The sequence below is a fragment of the Eutrema salsugineum genome, unplaced genomic scaffold (assembly GCF_000478725.1).
Source record: "Eutrema salsugineum unplaced genomic scaffold, Eutsalg1_0 scaffold_8, whole genome shotgun sequence".
NCBI lineage: Eukaryota > Viridiplantae > Streptophyta > Magnoliopsida > Brassicales > Brassicaceae > Eutrema > Eutrema salsugineum.
The window spans coordinates 1,298,113-1,319,007 of record NW_006256414.1 but is presented as its reverse complement, the minus strand read 5'-3'; the positions used below and the strand labels follow the sequence as shown (position 1 = coordinate 1,319,007).

Sequence of the window (20,895 nt, the reverse complement as noted above, 5' to 3'; positions counted from 1 at the left end):
TAGTATTTGTAACATATGTTATAATTGATGTTAAATATTTGTATTAGTTATAATAAATTGATGTTATAATTAATATCAATTTTCATAAATGATTCTAATAATATATTTGTAAGAAATAATTGTTTGATTAACGAAAAAATATTGTTTCAATTTTTTTCTTTATAAAAAAATCTTTTCCATTATCCATATCACGATCAATTTTTTTGTTTTGAAAAGATTTTTATTACTACATCATGATCAATTTTTTCATTTACAAATATGAGAAAAAAATCATAAACAAAAATCAGTTACTATAGACTTCATCTTTTTTACAATAAAAAAAAACTAAAGATAAAAACTAAGATCTTAATCGAAATAAAATTCCTCCATCTATCTTCATTCCCTTGCCTCTGTTCCTTCATCTTACAATCAATACTTCTTGTATGCTCTATTTCATCTACTTGTAGTATAACGATTATAAGTTACTCATGAGTAGATATCCTGAAAAGGTTTCATTCTACAAAATTTAGAATAAAGTAAAAAAATAATAAGAAATCTCTTAAAAAATCATTGATAATATTTGTTTGAGTTACATTAGAACAACCAATAGCATAAAGTGTTAGAGTACCTTTATTTTCTTTCTCCAGGCCATGTAGGAAACACACACGATCATCTCAGCATCGATTTTGGAGTTCACTATATCTGCATCGATAAAAAAAATTGTGCATAACAACAAAATTAAAATTGAAAAACTATGAGAGTTATCAGTCATCTGATTTCAAAAACTGGTGTTTTCCTTAGATAATATAGCAAGAAGGATTGTGGGTGGAAGAAGAGCGATTGTGGGCGTAGAAAGAGGAATGTGGGTGAGTAAAAAAAATCTAATTAGTTAGATTGTGAGACAAAGTATGAGATATCACTATATTTTTGGGAGCAAATATATATCTATTTCTTTTAACGGCACCATCATTTTCTAAAACAGTAAAGGTAATAAATGTGAAATTAATAACTAATTATTTGATTGATTGAGAAAATCTGGCACATTAAACTGATTTTCCTTTTTTCTTTCCAACTAACTTTTTTTGTTTAATTAATATTTGTACGTTCATTATATTGTTTTTTTGTCAGAAGTTCATTATATTATTTAGTCAATACTTATTATCAACTGCAATTTTATTGATTCAAGATGTTGAATTTTTTATTTTAAAAAAGTTATGCTTTCCAGACGTTAAAAAAAAAAGTTATGCTTTCCATATATATATTTAATCCATTCAAAGACGTTGATGAGTTATTTATCAAGGAAAATTTTTATACAATTTTTGTTTCATTTAAAATATAGGATAGCTGGTAAATATATTGATATTTTAGTTATAAATTTATATGTTCGATGTTGAATGTCTTAACTCAAAATAAGGTAGGATCGGATCAGATTTATTCAAAATAAAAAGGAAATTTGAAAAAGAAATATTGATTTTTGAATAGAAACTATGTTGACATCATTTTATTATTGATGCCAACTTTGCATCTTTTACTTAATTGATTTATATCTTGTATCATTTTTTTAACTGATCTTAACACAAATTAGTAAATACATCGATTATTTAAGTGATGAAAATTCATATTTTGTATCAGTTTTTTTTAAATGATGTAACCTATCTTAGATTTGTATCAATTTTATTCAAGTGATATCAAATAAATAAAGAACAGCATCAATTATTATAACTGATGTTAAATCATAAATTTTATATCATTTACTAATAAGTAATTTAATTTAAAATCATTTAGTTTAATAATACAAATTAACTGATACAATATGCTCATTTTTTTGTAGTGATTTAATAAAAATATACAGTAATATATTATTTTTATTTTTGTCATTGAAATATTACTTAAATTTGAATATGTAAGTTAGATCTAAATTGATATCATATATTTTTGTAAAAATATAATAAGAACTTATTTTATAATTTTTGATAAATAATATAACTTAAATTAAAGAAAATCTATAACAAATCATTCAAATTCAAATTTTCGAATTTATTTTAAAATATAAATTAAAAATATATTATTTTATTAATATTATATTAAATTAACTTGTTTGGTAACATAAACAGAAATTATCCAAACATAGAATAGTAGAAAACTAATTAAAACATATTTGGACACAACATACCTTTCTCTTTTAATAGTATAGATAGTATTACTTTTATGATTTATCTTGCATGATCTTCTATTTAATTAACTACTGAATTACTTCGTTGAAAAAGGAAAAAAACTATTGAATTACTTTGATCATGCCCCGGAAACCGATCAGAAGTATATAAGACTAAAACATACAACTTTGACGAATGTTTAGTCATCCACAAAATAAAAATATATACTCAAGTGTGTTTTTCTTTTACTTCAAAAATATTTATTCATTAAATATGTAGACGTACACTTTACTCAAAACAGTTTCACGCCTTCTTTAGTTTCATATCCAAAAAAAAATCATATTGGTTAGCATATGAACATATATTCATATAATCATAAAGATATCTATACATATATAAAAGCAAACCTTTCCCTTCAATTCAAAGCCTTCATCGAGCTAAAGAAAATTTTACATGTTATGATCAACTAAATTAATGTCGTCCTCTTCACTTCTTCTTATCAACTTCTCTCAACAAACAACAAACGAGAACAAAAAAACTCAATCAAGTCCCGAAAATGGCAACAACTACAACACTCTATTTTCCCTCTCTTCCATTAATACTAATAATTATAGTATTCACATTTCTTTCTTCTCATCTAGAAGGCTCTACCTCTACTACTCAAGAACCTTTCAACGAATCTTCAAGACTTCTTGATCTCATTCTAAGAGACTACACACTCAACTCCTTCAAGAACCAACATAACTCAATCAAGACAGGCCTTCTTCGTCGTGTTCATCTTCCTTCTAACTACTCCGGCGTAAAACTTGACGCCGTTAGGTTCCGGTGTGGGAGTCTCAGACGATATGGAGCTCAGATCAAAGAGTTCCATATCGGTGTTGGAGCGATTCTTGAGCCGTGTGGAGAACGTCTTGTGGTAGTGAGACAAATCTTGGAATCAAATTGGTCTGATATATATTACAAGAACTATGATCTCTCTGGTTATAGACTAGTCTCTCCGGTTCTTGGGCTATTAGCTTACAATGCGTTAAACGACGTTGTTTTGGGGAACAATGTGAGCAGTTCTTATCAAATAAGTCTCCTCTTAGACGGTGCTAAAGATCTGTCCACCGTTGATTTCGGAAATGTTTCTGGACCATCGATGGTAGAGAGAACGTTCTTGAATAAGCCAATATGTGTTACTTTTGGTCTCGACGGAAAAGTAACGTTTGCCGGAGAAGTAAAGCCGTTTGTCTGCGCCGTTAAAACTAACGGACATTTTGGATTAGTGGTGAAGGATGATCATGCGTCGACTAACTCGAACGGTGGAGGAGAAAAGGATATGAAGAAGGAGAAGATCGGACGGTGGAGATCGGTTGTTGGAGGGCTTGTTGGGTCAGTGACGGTGGGTGTGGTGCTTTTAGGGCTGGTGGTTGCGGCGGCTGTGGTGGCGGCGAAGAAGAAGAGGAGAAGGGCAAAAATGGAAGAGATGGAGAGAATAGCTTATGAAGAAGAAGCTCTTAGAGTAGTGTCAATGGTGGGTCATTCTAGGGTTTTCATTGCTTCTGCTTCAAGGACTTTGCCGGGTTTCATGGAACATGAGTGTGTTCCTAATTAATTTACGTTTATTTCGCTTTTTGGATTGTTTTTTTTGTTTTTTTCTTGTAAAAAGGTTTGACTTGAAAGTATGTTTGGAGTTTGTGGACATATATCAGAGACAGAGTAAGTACCTGAAACCAGAGACCAATCAAGAACATAACAAATCATGAATCACCCAAACTGCCATTAACTTCTGTTATATATAAAAATCAATCAATACAAAAGCAACATCAAACATTGATTTACCTCACAGATGTTGCTATTGTTACAGGAATCGCCTTCAGCTACCCATCGTTTCTTTACTCGCTTTCAATAATTACCGGTTATCTCGGTTAAGTCGGTTTTAATTACATTTCGCTTTAGTTTTCAAGTTTGTTTTTGGTTCAAGAGTCATGTGCTGTAGCTGTGCCTCACGTCACACTATTTGTACTGCATTTTAGCTTTTTGGAATGGTTAATAGAATAGCATCTTTCTTCTTCTCTGTCCTTTATCTCTGATGCCATTAAAGCAAATCACCAACGAATCTTGGTACTTAGAGGTGGTCCTTCTACATTTGTACCTCCTCCTAGTCCTAGTATTCACCTAATCTTCAGAATCTCGGTGATTCTTTAGATCGGGGATTATCTCTTTATTTTTACTGTTTCATTGGTATCAGAGCTTTCCAATCCTTGGATCTACGAAATGGGGATGGAAACCCGTCAACAGGAAAAGCAAGCTAAGCTAGCTCTCGCCGAGCAAGCTGAGGAGTTGTGACTACAACAAGAGAAGAAGCTCGAGGAGCAACAGACCCGAACTAATTCTCTGGAAGAACGCTTTGAGAAGCTGGAATCGATGATCAGCTCCTTTTTCTCTCGCGATGGATCATCGGCGCGACAAGAGCAAAACCAGGGATCCTGCTCTGCACCTCCAGTTGGAGCCCATTCTCAAGGGGTGATCCAGTTACCAGATCCGCCAGATCTGAGTGGGGTGGAGCAAAGAGCGCATGGGAAGGGGATCGCACCTCCGGTTGGAATCCTCTCTCCGAGGATGGTCCAGTTACCAGTCCCGACGGGACTGAGTGGGGTCGATCACCTCAACATCGGAAGAAGCGAAGCGCCTCCAGTTGGAGTCTCCTACCCGGAGATGTTCCAGTCACCAGCTCCCTCCAACGAGCTGAGTGGGGCCGATCGATCTTCGATGTTGCCCAACGGCTTGGCGTCAAGGTTAACGAAGATGGGTTTTCCAAGCTTCGACGGATCCGATCTGCGTGGTTGGGTTTTCCGATGCGAGCAATTCTTCGATCTTGACGGTACGCCGTTAGATCTGAAAGTGCGACTCGCGGCTTTGCATCTGACAGGGATAGCCCTCGAATGGCACCGCAACTTCATCGCGGAAAGCTATGGAGTCATTCCCTCTTGGACAGAGTATGTCATGGCCATTTCCTCTCGGTTTGCTGCACTGTATGATGATCCAATGTCCGATCTGGTGAGCCTGAAGCAGGGAAGCGACTCACTATCCGACTTTCACGAGAAGTTTGAACGCCTTCGCTCGAGAGTGACAATACCAGCGCATCATGCCCTCAGTATCTTTCTCTCCAATATGAACCCACACCTAGCGTTTCACACCAGGCAGTTCAATGTCAAAACGGTCGCCGAGGCAGCTCGCATAGCCAAGCTTCATGAATCATCGCTCAACCACACACCGATGAGACATGTTAAAGCTCCCTTCAATCCATTTCCGAGGAGTAATAACCAGTTTCACTCCAAACCCTCAGCTCCTCTTCTACCATCTCTGGAGGCTACTAAACAGATCTCACTCAAATCATCTTTCCCAGCGAAATCGAGTAACGAAAAGAGGCCAAAGATGTTCAGTTATGAGGAGATGCAGGAGCGTCGCTCAAAGGGTCTGTGTATGTTCTGTGAAGATCCCTATACACCAGGACATCACCTGAAACATAGGTGTTCCCAAGTCTACTTTTTGGAGGTAGAGGACGACCCAGCTTCCGATGATGATGAGTTCCTGGAGTTCCCAGTTGCCGAGTCCACACCTATTGAAGGCCCTAATGAGCCCAATGGCGAGAACGCCTTGTCCATTTCCATTCATGCACTTGATGGGTCTGCATCCTTCAAATGTATGAGCGTGATTGGGCAGTACAACAAGAGGAAGCTCTACATTCTGATCGACCCTGGCAGCACTCACAACTTCATCGATCTATCCATTGCCAAGGAGTTGGGATGTAAGTTGGATAACATCAGGCCAATGCCAGTTTCAGGTGCATTAGGAGGTCGAATACGCACCACATTCATCTGCAAGGACTTCTCCTGGAGGGTTCAGGGGTACAGTTACTCTTCTGAGGTTCGAACTTTGCCATTGGATTCGTGTGATCTTGTTTTGGGGGTTCAGTGGTTAAGCACTCTCGGTCCCATCTTGTGGGATTTCCTCAACCTGCGGATGGAGTTTAATCTCAATGGGGTGAAGAATGTTCTGCGGGGAGTCACTAAATCTGGATGCAAGACGATAAAGGGGGATCGCCTTAATAAGCTTCTCCTTCAGGGTCCTCAAATAGCCCTACTTCACATTCGAGACATGGAGGAGGATTCCGATACCTCGCCTTTCCTTCCAGAAGCTATGTTCTCACATATCTCCACAACCGGAGATGATAAATGCGACGATCCTGAGATGCAAGCTCTACTGAGCTCGTTCGCTGACCTCTTCGACGAGCCAACCGAGCTCCCTCCCTTTCGGGAAGGATTTGATCACAAGATACCCGTGGTAACCGGCTCGAATCCCATCAGTCAACGCCCTTACCGCTATTCATCACTACAGAAGGAAGTCATAGACAAAATGGTTAAGGAGATGCTCACACAGGGGATCATCCAATATAGTTCAAGCCCCTACGCGTCCCCCATCGTCCTCGTCAAGAAGAAAGACGGTTCGTGGCGCCTTTGTGTTGATTACCGGGGGTTGAATAAGCAAACCATCAAAGATAAATACCCGATTCCTTTGCTGGAGGATCTCCTCGACGAGCTCGGGGGAGCACTGTTCTTTTCGAAGCTCGACTTACGCTCCGGTTTCCACCAGCTGCGAATGTCTCCCGATGATATCTTCAAAACGGCTTTCAAGACGCACGCCGGTCACTACGAATACCTTGTGATGCCCTTCGGGCTTTCCAACGCGCCGTGTACCTTTCAGAGTCTCATGAACCACGTCTTCCGCGATATATCCAGAAAGTACCTGCTTGTATTTTTCGACGATATACTGGTCTACAGTACGTCGTGGGAGCTTCATCTTCAGCACCTTTCCTCAGTCTTCACCATCCTCCGGGAGCAGAAGTTGTTCCTCAAACCCTCGAAGTGTACCTTCGGTGCTACAATCATCGAATATCTTGGCCACTTCATCTCGGTCGAAGGAGTCAGCACCGATCCAAAGAAGATCGAAGCAATACAACACTGGCCTGCGCCTAAGTCCCAGAAGCAACTGCGAAGCTTTCTCGGATTGGCCAACTACTACTGCCGGTTCATCAGGGGCTACAGTATCATCGCTAAACCGCTCTCCAACCTCCTCAAAAAGGAAGGATTCTCTTGGTCCGATGATGCTCAAGCGGCATTTGATTGTCTTAAAGCTGCTCTGGTTTCGTCTCCGACCCTGGCCCTTCCAGACTTTGAGAAAACGTTCATTGTTGAAACAGATGCCTCCAATACGGGCATTGGAGCGGTGTTGATGCAGGATCATCACCCAATCTGTTTTATCAGCCGAGCATTAGGCCCCCGTCATCAATCGCTCTCTGTCTACGAGAAGGAGCTGCTTGCTGTAGTACACGCGGTGCATACCTGGAATGCCTATCTGGAACACCGACCATTCATCATCAAGACCGATCAGAAGAGTATCAAGTACCTTCTCGATCAGAAGGTGTCAACCCCATTCCAACACATGTGGTTATCCAAATTGATGGGTTATACATTTGAAATCCATTACAAGCAGGGTAAAGAAAACGTCGCGGCGGATGCGCTTTCCCGTGTCACCGGTTCACAGCTCCTCCATATCTCACTATCAGCTTCCGATCTGGAGCTCTTCAACTCCATCTCTTCCCTCTGGCAAACAGACCCTTTGCTTCAGCGCATCATCCAGGAGCTGCAAACCAACAGGGTTTCTCATCCGACTTTCTCCTACACGAATGGGGAACTTCGCCGGAAGGGTAAGCTGGTCATCGGTAATAGCCCCTCTCTCAAACTTCAGATATTCAAGTGGTTGCATGATTCTCCAACTGGTGGACACTCTGGACGCGATGCCACACTCCGCCGCCTCAAATCACTCTTCTACTGGCCTAAAATGGCCGATGAGGCTCAGGCGTACATACAGAACTGTTCAGTTTGTCAGAAGAATAAGTATGATTTCGCGGCAAAGCCGAGTTTACTCCAACCCCTCCCCATTCCAAGCAGCATCTGGGAATCCGTCAGTCTAGACTTCATCGAAGGCCTTCCTCCTTCATCAAAGAAACACTGCATTCTGGTTGTGGTAGATCGACTGAGTAAAAACGCTCACTTCATCGCTCTCTCACATCCCTACACAGCTTTGGATGTCGCCACCGCTTATCTGAACAACGTCTTTAAGCTCCACGGCATGCCCAAGGATATTGTGAGTGATCGAGATCCGACCTTCCTGAGCACGGTGTGGGCTGAGCTCTTCCGCGTCCACGGCGTCGAACTGAAGTACTCCACCTCCTACCACCCACAAACCGACGGCCAGACGGAGGTTACGAACAGAACACTGGAGACTTACCTTCGCTGCATGACGGCTGATGCTCCTCACACCTGGAGTGAGTGGTTACCCTTGGCCGAATGGTGGTATAACACCTCCTTCCATTCAGCGACGCAGTGCACCCCTTACGAGGCAGTCTATGGCCAACCCCCTCCTATTCATTTACCTTATCTCCCTGGTGAAAGTTCATCTGATACGGTTGACCGCACTTTACGCTCGCGTGAAGAGATCATTTCGATGCTGAAGTTTCACCTCATCCGAGCACAGAATCGTATGAAGCAATAGGCTGACTCACATCGCTCCCAGCGTGAGTTTAAGATAGGGGACTTCGTTTGCCTCAAGCTCCAACCCTATCGCCAGCACTCCCTCAAGAATAGATCCCTGCCTCACAAGCTCTCTCCACGTTTCTACGGTCCATTCCGTGTGTCAGATCGTATCGGCCAGGTCGCTTACAAGCTCGACCTCCCCTCTGATGCTGCTGTCTACAATATATTTCATGTGAGTCAGCTGAAGCTCTGTCCTAATCCTCCTGATACCCCGACAGCTCTTCCGCAGTACCTTACTGACATGGGAACGGATAAAGAACCCGAAGCTATACTGGAGACGAGAATGGTCAAGCGTCAGAACCAACCTGTCACCAAAGTTCTTGTGCAGTGGAAAGGTTACCCAGCTGACAAGGCAACTTGGGAGTTCTACCGTGACTTCGCCGCCAAGTATCCTCATTTTCATCCTTGAGGACAAGGATGTTCTTGAAGGGGGAAGTATTGTTACAGGAATCGCCTTCAGCTACCCATCGTCTCTTTACTCGTTTTCAATAATTACCGGTTATCTCGGTTAAGTCGGTTTTAATTACATTTCGCTTTGGTTTTCAAGTTTGTTTTTGGTTCAAGAGTCACGTGCTGTAGCTGTGCCTCACGTCACACTATTTGTACTGCATTTTAGCTTTTTGGAATGGTTAATGAGAATAGCATCTTTCTTCTTCTCTGTCCTTTATCTCTGATGCCATTAAAGCAAATCACCAACGAATCTTGGTACTTAGAGGTGGTCCTTCTACATCTGTACCTCCTCCTAGTCCTAGTATTCACCTAATCTTCAGAATCTCGGTGAATCTTAAGATCGGGGGTTATCTCTTTATTTTTACTGTTTCAGCTATAGAAGGAACAAGGTTGCTCGAAAATTCTCTCCAGGATAAAATGTTTTAGGAAAGCATCTTCAGAAAGCTTTTGTCTAATCTCCCATCATACAACATATCATAGACCAAACTAATTGTTGAAGCATCTCCACAGAACTTGCAGCTCCTCATTTCCTTGATGAGTTCGACTGATGTTACTTTGTCACCATCTCTAAGATATGCCCTAATCAGCGTATTATACGTACAGTCATTTGGGAAAATCTCGTCTTCTTTCATTTTACTGAATAAGGCATACGCATCCTGCTTTAAGTCTTTCCTACAAAATCCCGAAATCATTGTAGTATAGGTTACAACATCAGGCTGCAATCCTTTGAGCCTGAGGCTACAAAACAACTCATGCGCGTCTTCAATCTCACCAGCCTTGCACATCCCGTGTATGATGATATTATATGTAGTAATATCAAGTTCGATTTCACTCTTCTGCATATCATGATATATGACCAATGCTTTCTCTAGCTTCCCATTGTTACAAAGCCCATGTAGCAAATTGCTGTATGTCACAATATCACGAGGCACACCATCAGAAACCATCTGTTTGAATAATTTTTGGGCATTATCACAATCGCCAACTTGGAAATACCCTTGCATAAGAGTGGTATACGTGATTGTGTTACCGACAATTCCTCTTTGAGACATCTCCCTGAAGACTTCCATACCATCTTCTACTCTCTTAGACTTGCATAATCCATTTATAAGAGTATTACAAGTCACTATATCCGGGAAACAACCCTTGCTAACCATGAACTCAACCATACGTTCCGCCTCATCTAGACGATCGTGCATACAAAACCCGTTGATTAATGAACTGTAAGTGATAGTATCAGGATCTATAGACCTTCTGATCATCTCCTTGTATAATTCCTCAGCCTCCAAAAGCTTTCCCTCTTTCATTAACGCATCGATCAACGCATTGAAGGTGACAACATCGGGGTTCAATTTCCTCTTAATCATATCACTGAGTAGTCGAGAGGTATCACTCCATCTTCCGTAATTACAAAGGCAGCTTATCAAGGAATTGTAGGTAATAACATTTGGCTTAATTCCTTTGTTCTCCATTTCGTTGAATAAGTCGAGTGCCTCATTCACATCTCTGTATTTGCAAAGACCATCGATGACTGTACTGTAGATCACAACATTTGGCTCTATTTTCCCTTTCTCCATCTTCTTGAGTAGATTTAAATCCAAATCCATAGAACCTCTCTTACAAATCCCATTTATCACCACACCATAAGTAACTAGACTCGGTTGGCATCCTTTCGCAGCCATTCTGTCAACGAAAGCCACAGCTTCGGAAGCTTTGTTGTTGAGAAAAAGTCCATGAATCAGAGTTGTAAATGTGACGGTGTCAGGTTTGAATCCCAATTCCACCATCTGATCAAGCAGTGATATTGCATCCGAAATCTTATTCCCGTGACAGTATCCATTGAGAAGCGAAGAAAGCGTGACAATGCTAGGCTCAAACCCGAGTTTCATCATCTTCCCAAGAATTGCTAAAGCAAAAGGGAGCTCAGAGGTGCGGCAAAAACAACCTATGAAAATACTGTAAGTAAAGAGATCATGTCGAATCCCCAACTTGTGCATCTCCTCTCCCATAGAGATGACGACATCAAACTTCTTCATCTTCGCAATAGCACTCAACAATCTACTGAACTCGATAATGGAAGGAAAAGGACGAGACTTTACCATCTCACCGAACAAACCAATTGCATCGTTTAACTTAATATCCTTTAGAAACCCATTTCTAATCTTCTCTCTGTAATCACAACTATCACCAGAGAAAGCTCGTACCCAGCAACGAAAACTGCAAAGGGATATTGAGAGAGAAGCAGTTCTAGCAATTGCATCATCTAACTTCAAATCACGTAGCCCATTTCTGGGCATCACTCTGTAACCAGCTTTACCTTTCCCGAGAAGATTCCGATGAACATTTCTCTTTGCCGTCGACGAAATCACAATCACCCTCCTCCACATTTTCTCTGATTGGGGATCCTTCACAATCTCCGACTTCGATAAGCCTTTAATTGAACACGGTTTAGCCTGAGAGATGCAACACGGTTTAATCTCCGGTTCATTTTGTGCTCTCTGGTACGGTTTGGTTTGTAATTTCGCATCGCAAATCCATATATTGCGGTGGTTGTCAAAAAAAAAATCCATATATTGCGGTGACGCGATAGAGCCCAAACTAAAAGTATTATCCGGCCCATTAATAAAACCACATAATTGAGTATTGTTGTGATATTATCTCCTTTAATTTTTGGTCAAATATTATCTCCTTTATGATTATCTTTGATAATAATTTGTGAGGCATTATATAAGTTGAGAAGTAGTTTTCATAGGAATGGGGACAGTGCCGTGCCTAGGTTTGAAGGAGCTTAAGGCGAAATTTAAAAATGTGGCCTCTACAAAAGTACGTTAATAAAAAAAATATGAAACATCTAACTAGTAAAATACATCCAATATTATGAAAAAGCTAGATTTAATATTTTCAGTCTATAGACAAACTATACAGTTTACTATATCAAACAAAATTTCAATATCAAAAGATCATCTATTACAAGAGTATGTACATATCTTATAAAATCTGTGTTGATCAAATTGTATTTTAAAAAAAAAAACAAAAATATAAAATGAAATAAATTATAGAAATTATATATTAAAAATAATATACGAGAAGCAAAAAAATAGTAATAAAAAACATAATCAAAAGAAAAATCAGCTTAGAACAAATAATGAGAATTTTATATGTGAAAACTAATAATGATTAAACATAGAAGGATTCAAGCCTAACTTCACTATGTTTATAGAAAATTATTATTTGGATGGGAAACTAATAAAAGAGATACTATTTACACATATATACAATAGTTTGTTTTATAACTAAAATTTAAAATTCATACCATAAAATTTAGATATATCATAGGGGGCTTGAGGTAACCGCCTTTTTATATACAAGGTAAGCACGGCTCTAAATGGGGACCACAAACAGTTTCAGATGTGAGATGTCTTAAATCTTAGGCTTAATAAAACGACAATTTTGTCCATCTTTGTATTTGTTTCGACCAACTCTGTCTCTCTTTATTTTGTTTCTTTCATCTTTTCTACATCAAACGAATATTTTTATTTCATTGCGTAAACCAAAAGTTATTTTTGTACAGTAACAACACAAGAGGGAGAAACGAAAACTAGTTTTTCCTTATTGGTGATTGCGTGAATCTTTTTCTTCTTATTTGATTAAATGCAACATCCTTCCTTTTAATTGGTTTTTTATCTTTATTTTTTTACTTATAAATCTTCTGCCATTGCTTTATTATTTTCAACCCACTATAACCTCCTTTTTATTTTCTTACCAATATTTTCTGTTTTACTACCTAAACATAATATGTTAATTACAAAACTGTTTATTTAGTTTAACTAAATTTTGAATTTTTTTTTTTGGAACCTTAACTTAATTCTGATTTTTTAGACTATAACAATTGTATACTTTTATACTCCTTCTGTTTCATAATAAGTGTCATTCTGACACATTTTACACAGATTAAGAAATTAATAAAACATATAAATATACCCCTAATTAATATATTTTTATAACATTTAGTTACAAAGACTATTATCTTTAAATGAGGGATAAAACAGGAAATAAGAGTAAAAAGTTACATTGAAAATGCAGAATGACACTTTTTTAAAAACAAAAAATGAAATCTAAAACGACACTTATTATGAAACGGAGATAGTATTAATCAGTAATAGAAATTAAGTGAACTGATTGCATAGGAATCTGCAAAATCCCTTTAATCCTTTTTCCAAGGTTATGGACCAAAGAGAAATGGAAGATAAAAAGTGAATGCAAAACAAAAGTTTGCGCTTCTTTGGGATTGTTCGAAAGTAAACAAAAAAAAAAGAGTTCCAAGTGAATCTGAACCTGCTGTTTATACACTCAATAAACATTCATCATCATCATAATCATATTACAGGTGCAATTTCAATTTGGTTGAGAATTTTGGAACTACGTAGTCATATTCGATCTGGGCAAAAAAGAATACCAAAATTATATGAATTTTCACAATGAAAATAGGATATATACAGCAATCCGCCTTTTTAATAAGTCAATGTTTCACCGACCAAACAGATCAAAAGCACTTATGATATGTGTAAATAAGTAATTTTCGCATTTAATAGAGAATGATATATTGACTTTTCGTTTGCCGTCCAAAAACACAAAAACTTGACTTTTGATTTGTTCATTCCATTAGGTATATTTATTTCAAACCATACACGGTAAAACGAAACTAGAAAAACTGCTATCATGTTTGGTTCCAAAATATGCTGATATTGCTTGACGTAAAGTTATGAAAAAGTACACGTTGATAACGTGCTTTATTAAAATATACTTATTATGAAAATTTATATGTCTGTAAAATGTAAAATGAAAACACATTTTTTTTTTCTTGTCTTGACAATGATTTGAGACCTAATTATAAGTGATTCAACAACTTGAACTTAAAAATTAGTTGAAAATTATGAAAAGGATGAGATAAAGAAAATATCGTCTTACCTTTAACGACAGGACCGGTGGACACACCTAATCCACTTACACCCACTGAACTAATAACACCAAATTAATACTACTTTTTAATAGAACAAAATATGTACTCATCCAAAAATTATATGAACAATTATGTGATACAGCTTCAGTGCACCATTTCTAAGTCATATAACCTTCAAACAATATGAATTAAGCAAATTGTAATGCAGTATTGTATTCCTGAAAAAGTGTTTGAATACTTTTTTCAGATTAGCATCTATATAAATTAGGCACATATTCAACCAGATAATTTATATACATATTCAAAAAAAACATTTATATAGTAAATATTCAAGCAAATAATTATATACATGTTCAACAAAAGAAATAAAAATTTAATTGATCTTTTAAACCGAGATCATGTTTGAATGTTAGAGTTGCACATGCAAAAATTAAAGGCTATGCATATTCGTACTAATAAAATAAATAAAATTTAAACAACAAAAATATTTAGTATAACTCATTTTCTTATATTTTCAATTTTTAATAGTGTATAAAAACCCCAAAACATTATTTAAATGTATACAAATAAAACAAAAATAAATAAGTAAATCTAGAGACAAAAAGTGAGAAAAAAATAAAGGGGAAAGAAATCAGGTCAGCTTTATATACGTTGATTTCTTCCGATCATTATCTCTCTCTCCCCTCTTTCTCTCTCGCTCTCTCTCTCTCTCTATCCATGAAGTAATCGTACAAACAAAATCGACTTCAAGAATTAGGGTTTTGAGTCAAGAATATGCAAGAAGCGGCGTTAGGTATGATCGGAGCCACCGTAGGCGGAGGAGGAGACGGAGACGCAGCCGTTTTGGCGGAGCAGAATAGACAGATGAAAGGTGAGATAGCGACACATCCGATGTACGAGCAATTATTGGCCGCACACGTGGCATGTCTGAGAGTAGCTACTCCGATCGATCAGCTTCCGATCATTGAAGCTCAGCTTTCTCACTCTCATCATCTTCTCCGTTCTTATGCTTCCACCGCCGTTGGATTCTCAAACCATGATCGTCACGAGCTCGACAATTTCTTGGTACGTTGATTATAAAAGAACTTAATCTATTGCTTGTTCTGTTCTTTGTATTTTTTTTTTGAATTTTTTTTGAAATTTTATTACGAGCTAGAGCTCGACAAGTTTTTTTTTTTTAATGAAGCTCGACAAGTTTTTGGTACGTCGATTTGATTAATTGTCGTAGAACCTACTCTAAACTCTAAAGTTTGATTGCATGTTCTGTTCTTTGATTTTGTTTGAAAGATTGACTTCTAATGGACCAACTATGAAAGAAGTTATATAAATATATATTAATTGCTAATCAATAATGTGGACACATATTATCTTTTGAACAAATTACGTTTTTCTTTTTCTTTTTCAAAAAAAGGTTTATTTTTTTGTCAATGCTTTTCATGGGAGTTTACTTTTACAAGATCTTTGCGAATTTAATCGTGCAATTCAAGATGTAAACTTTGTAAATTTTGATGGAAATTTATGTGTCGCATCGTCTTAAAATTTCTCAATGATTGCTAGTGGACTAATTAACTATTAATGAAGCCATAAAGTTTATAATACTATTTTTCAAAACAATCATGATTTTTAATTACTTTTCTGGTTTATTTTTACAACATCTGTATGAAATCAATCTGAAAAAATGTACAAACGATGTTATGCACTCACGCATAGACATTTTGTAAATATTGTGTATCATTTCTGTATGAGTAGGTGCTAAATTTATATAGACTGAGAAAATGCAAAATTTTATTTTTGTTACTAAATTGAAATTATATATTTAAACTTTGCTTATTAAATTTGGTTGAAGCCGATGATTGATTTCTACTCCATACTAAAATTTGCAACTACATTAAAGTGGGAATTGATATCTCAACTATAGTTTTGGAATTGGTTTGAGATTTGTTTCAAAAGTAATTCGAATTCATTTTTATTTAGTAGAATTAGGACTATAGAATGATGCAACCGCTCAAAACAGACCACACCAGATGTACATATTTATATGTATGTATACATATATATGGAAACGTTTTTAATTTTAAAGGAATTGAATGATTATAGTAATATATATGTTGGTAAAAATAATAATAATAAATTGGAAACAGGCACAATATATAATGGTGTTGTGTAGCTTCAAAGAACAGCTGCAACAACACGTGAGGGTTCATGCCGTCGAAGCTGTGATGGCTTGCCGTGAAATTGAGAACAACCTCCACTCTCTTACAGGTTTTTTTCTCCTAATTTATTATATTTATTTATGTAATTATGTAAAATATTAAGAACAAATTATCAAATGTCAATTTTTCTACAGATTTTTTCTAAAGAAAATATATAGCCTTTTAGACATTTTCATTTATTAATTAATGTGAATATCATGAAAAAAAAGCTATAAATATCATATATATACATTAAAAAGAGTAGTATTTTATTATGTGAACGAACCAAAAACGATTGACCAAAAAAACAGAACGTACGTACCACAAACAATAATAACGATAATAAATTTTCAATGAAAAAATAGGCAATTTAAAACAAATAAGTAAGTTAGGTATGTAAAGGTTCTTGCTGATCATACCAGATAGGAACAACCGGTAAACATATCTAAATGTATGTGTTGGAAGATGATGATGAAGAATATAGCTTTCACAATTAAATATAAGATATAAGATATGGATTTTATTTGTGCTTAACTTATATATGATTATTCCAAAGATGTAAATGTGCCAAGAGACAGTACCTGCGAAGCCTTGGATATATTAAAGGCAGTAGAATCATTTAACTTTTTTCCTTAAAGGAGATTAAAAATAAAGAAAATGCGTGTTGGTGTGTTGAAACGCAATTACTCAGTTTTGGAACAGTCTGCCACATTTCCACGTAGTTACTTACCCTATTATATTTTTTTTCTTCTCATGACAATAGAATATTCCGACATGCACAACCATCCAAATAACAAAATTTAACTGTTTAAGTATATACACACTTGTACATGTATACACACATTGATATATTTTTGGTTTTCATTGTGTTGCTTGTTTTAAGCTAAAGTGATTTTGGGCTTAATCCATCTAAAATTTTGTAATTGGAGTAATTTTTCGTTAAGCTAGCATCCGACCTTAACTCAGTTGGTAGAGCGGAATACTAAAGTCGTTGCTGTAATCTTTATTTATCAATAAAAAAAAAACATTTGGTTAGTTAAACTTTCTCTCTATTCCCTGTAGGAGCAACGTTAGGAGAAGGGTCTGGTGCGACAATGTCCGAGGACGAGGACGATCTTCAGATGGATTTTTCGTCGGATAATTCCGGCGTTGATTTTACCGGCGGGCACGATATGACGGGATTTGGTCCATTGCTTCCTACTGAATCAGAAAGATCTCTTATGGAAAGAGTCAGGCAAGAACTTAAACTCGAACTCAAACAGGTAAAACAAATGTTATGACTCACAACAACAATATATATGTTTATGATATTTACTTTTTCGTTCTTGTATTAAATTTACTTTATTTTTCCGAGAAGGGTTTTAAATCGAGAATTGAAGATGTAAGAGAAGAAATAATGAGGAAAAGAAGGGCTGGGAAGTTGCCTGGAGACACAACCACTGTCTTGAAAAATTGGTGGCAACAACATTGCAAGTGGCCTTACCCTACTGTGAGTATATATACTTTCTTTTTATACTCTTGTTTTACGAACCAAACACACATATTTGGGTCCGATTCTTCATTTGCGTTTACGTTTTCATGAAATAATATTCTCAGTATTATAACATGAACCAACAACAAATGCAAACATGTGAACGCAAAGAAACAATCGGGCTCAGTTTTGATTTACACTCGATGCATTTTTATTTCATTTATTAACCAACACTAATAGTCTAATACATACGTATTTACATATGATTTAAAATTTTATTAATCATATATATAACCAGCTTTTTGCTCTGAATTCGAATGTTTAGACAAGTGTGAAAACATAACGAAATCTACACATGTCATTTTTTGTGTGTCTTTTTCCTTTTATAAAATTGCATCAACATAAATAACAGAAAATAAATAAGTAGAGTGTGAGAACTATAATGTAATTAGCAACAACAAAATAAGTATATAATGTAAGAAAGATGTGATTTCAACAGGAAGATGACAAGGCAAAATTGGTGGAGGAGACAGGATTACAGTTGAAGCAAATCAACAATTGGTTCATTAATCAACGCAAGAGGAATTGGCACAACAACTCTCACTCCCTCACTTCCTTGAAGTCCAAGCGCAAACACTAATATCTTCTTACTAATTAGTACTATATAGTTGCCACTACATTTTCATACTAATTACATTGCTTTATCATACATGATCATTTATGTAATTCATGTTATTGATAATAACGAGGTGTGATCATTAATATCATGTACTTACTTAGCTTATTAACCCCCCCCCCACCCCCTCACCATCATATGATTTGTGCTTGGAGTGATTACTATTTGTTAGATTGTAATTCTTTTTTGTTTTACTTCTTATAGTGTATTCAAAGATATTGAATACTTTTGGAGTATTCATGGCCATTGTGTTGGTGGATCTTTGAGGCTACACATTAAGCTTTTGGAATCACTCTTGAATGATTCGTTCTCCATTCTCAAATTGTTGACACAAAACATAGACCAAGACAAAGCCGACTGTAGTTTAGGATAGTATTAATTTGACTCCAAACCATCTGACCTTTCCCCTTTTTATCCCTCAAAATCCACTCTACACCACATTGTTCTGTATTGTCACACTATGAAGCTTCTACATTACACTTAAAAGGTACTCGAAATGGAAAGAGTCCATTTGATATTTTGCCCAAAGCAGTGGCTAAGCTCGAGAGTGGAGAGCTTTCTTTGTATTGTGATCAAAACCATCCTTAAGCCTGTGCCGCAACTCTCTCCACCACATGTGTTGAGCATCGACTTTGAGACCTGAGAAGCAGTATTCATTTCTAGCCTTTCAACTTGTGTGATTAAAATATTTTTAAATAATTTTACATAAAAAAATATGCTGAGAAATAATTATGTTAAGTTTTCAACTTAAAAGTACCTCTCGAGATCGAGATTTGGATCTTAGCAAAGACAAATATTAAATGGAGTCCCATCACTTGTCCACTACGATTCAGACAGAAGATCCGATCTGTTTAATTTGTATATATAAAAGTTAGTACAACAACCTCATGCGGTAGCCCAATTGTATATGCATATCCTAAATCTCATACTATTACATTATTCTAATTAAACTGTTGACAGAAAAGTTACACTAACTAATTAAACGAGATGTTAAATTGTATATATCTTCAATCAAAAGGTATGATATTTAAGGGTATTGATGTTTGATTGAACCTCTTTATCAATTCAATTACAATAAATATTGAAAATTTTCAACTACCAAAAATAGTACCATATGTAGTGGAATTATTTATGTGTCTGTAATATTAACCACCATATTTGGTTACCAAAAAAAAACCTCTTCATCAGATCAATTAGAACAGTATATGTATTCAATTTACAAAAACTAGTACCAAATATGTATTGTCGTTAATAGCTTAATATTAAAGATAATAATGGTTTGTCAATTCATCGACGGATTCTATTACTAAGTTAGCACTTTGTTCTAAATAAAATGAAACGATTTGGATGTTTCAGATTAAGATATACTTTAAAAAGGAAAGATTTGTAACAGTTTCTGCTAAATATTTAGATTGTAAAAGGAGATTCTTAATCAAGATTGTAATGGATATTAAATATTGGAAAGTCAGACCTCCAATGAAGTGGAACCTCATTTGTGTTAAATTAACAATTTCTCGCCCCACCGCCTTCACAGATCTCTGTCTAAAACCCCGACAATATTAAACAATAATAAACTTTTCTTTTATAAAAAACAACCACTACAAATAATAATTGAGGCAAATTTAATCTGCTACCTCAAATATTGCCTCCAAAGCCCTCATATTTATCAGAAAAAATGACAACAACACTCCAATCTAATAAAATGGAGTCCAAAATCCCATGATCCAAAATCCAGATTGTACGAGCTTTCACCAAATTCATGTTATTATTTAATAAATCATAAGAAATACACCAATTGTGTATAAAATTTATAAAATTACATTTTTTAAAAAGGGTTAGATCAAAACACAAAGAAAATTATAGTTATTCTTAAAAACAGTGACTAACAGATTTTGTTTTCTTTTGCATAAGAAATATAATTATAATTGTAAACAAGCTTAAAATTTCGTTGATGGAGTTACATAACATGTATGTGTTATATTAGAACTAAATCTCTCAACTAAAACTAAGAGTCTAACATACAATTAATTCCATGAAAAAAAGTATTTCAGTTGTTTTTATTCAATTTTTTTGCTTCAACTTAAATTGGTTTGGTTTAGACAATTTAAATTTTTTGGTTTAGTTGAGATTCGTCTAGGTGGTGTGAACAAATGTTTCATATGATATAAGAAAAATAAGAAGGTTGATAGAGTGTTGTAGGAAATTTCTTATTTTTTGTTTTATAAAGAAATGTCATTTTAATTATTTTTTTGCATAGTTTAAAAAGTAAAAAAAAACAAATAAATATACTCCTATGTAATAAACCGCTTAAATTTAACGTAGAACTGGTAACCTTTTTTAAAAAATCCTGACTAATTGGCCCTGAGACAAACA

General features: G+C 35.9%; 3 protein-coding genes across 6 annotated transcripts; 2 read left to right on the top strand and 1 right to left on the bottom strand.

Annotated features, from left to right (window-relative positions):
- The first annotated feature begins 2,688 nt into the window (after positions 1 to 2,688).
- LOC18009915 lies at positions 2,689 to 3,809 on the top strand. Its single transcript, XM_006391737.2, has one exon. The coding sequence runs from the start codon at positions 2,689 to 2,691 to the stop codon at positions 3,727 to 3,729; it is 1,041 nt and encodes a 346-aa protein (XP_006391799.1). The 3' UTR covers positions 3,730 to 3,809.
- Positions 3,810 to 9,645: 5,836 nt separating this feature from the next.
- Positions 9,646 to 11,610, bottom strand: LOC18010025 (pentatricopeptide repeat-containing protein At1g63330). Of its 4 annotated transcripts, none has more exons than XM_024148019.1 (2): positions 11,507 to 11,610; positions 9,646 to 11,404 (listed from the first exon to the last, which is right to left on the bottom strand). In XM_024148019.1, the coding sequence occupies exons 1-2, from the start codon at positions 11,608 to 11,610 to the stop codon at positions 9,646 to 9,648; spliced, it is 1,863 nt and encodes a 620-aa protein (XP_024003787.1). The 4 variants fall into 4 exon arrangements, with proteins under 4 accessions (XP_024003787.1, XP_024003783.1, XP_024003792.1 ...); XM_024148015.1 differs by having other exon boundaries at positions 9,646 to 11,476; positions 11,537 to 11,610; XM_024148024.1 differs by having other exon boundaries at positions 9,646 to 10,779; positions 10,981 to 11,535.
- A 3,239-nt stretch (positions 11,611 to 14,849) lies between these two features.
- On the top strand, positions 14,850 to 18,630 carry LOC18010048 (homeobox protein HD1). The gene is made up of 5 exons (XM_006391735.2): positions 14,850 to 15,248; positions 16,325 to 16,445; positions 17,438 to 17,637; positions 17,733 to 17,864; positions 18,346 to 18,630. Exons 1-5 carry the CDS (start codon positions 14,958 to 14,960, stop codon positions 18,484 to 18,486), a joined length of 885 nt encoding a protein of 294 aa, XP_006391797.1. The 5' UTR covers positions 14,850 to 14,957; the 3' UTR covers positions 18,487 to 18,630.
- Positions 18,631 to 20,895: the final 2,265 nt, after the last annotated feature.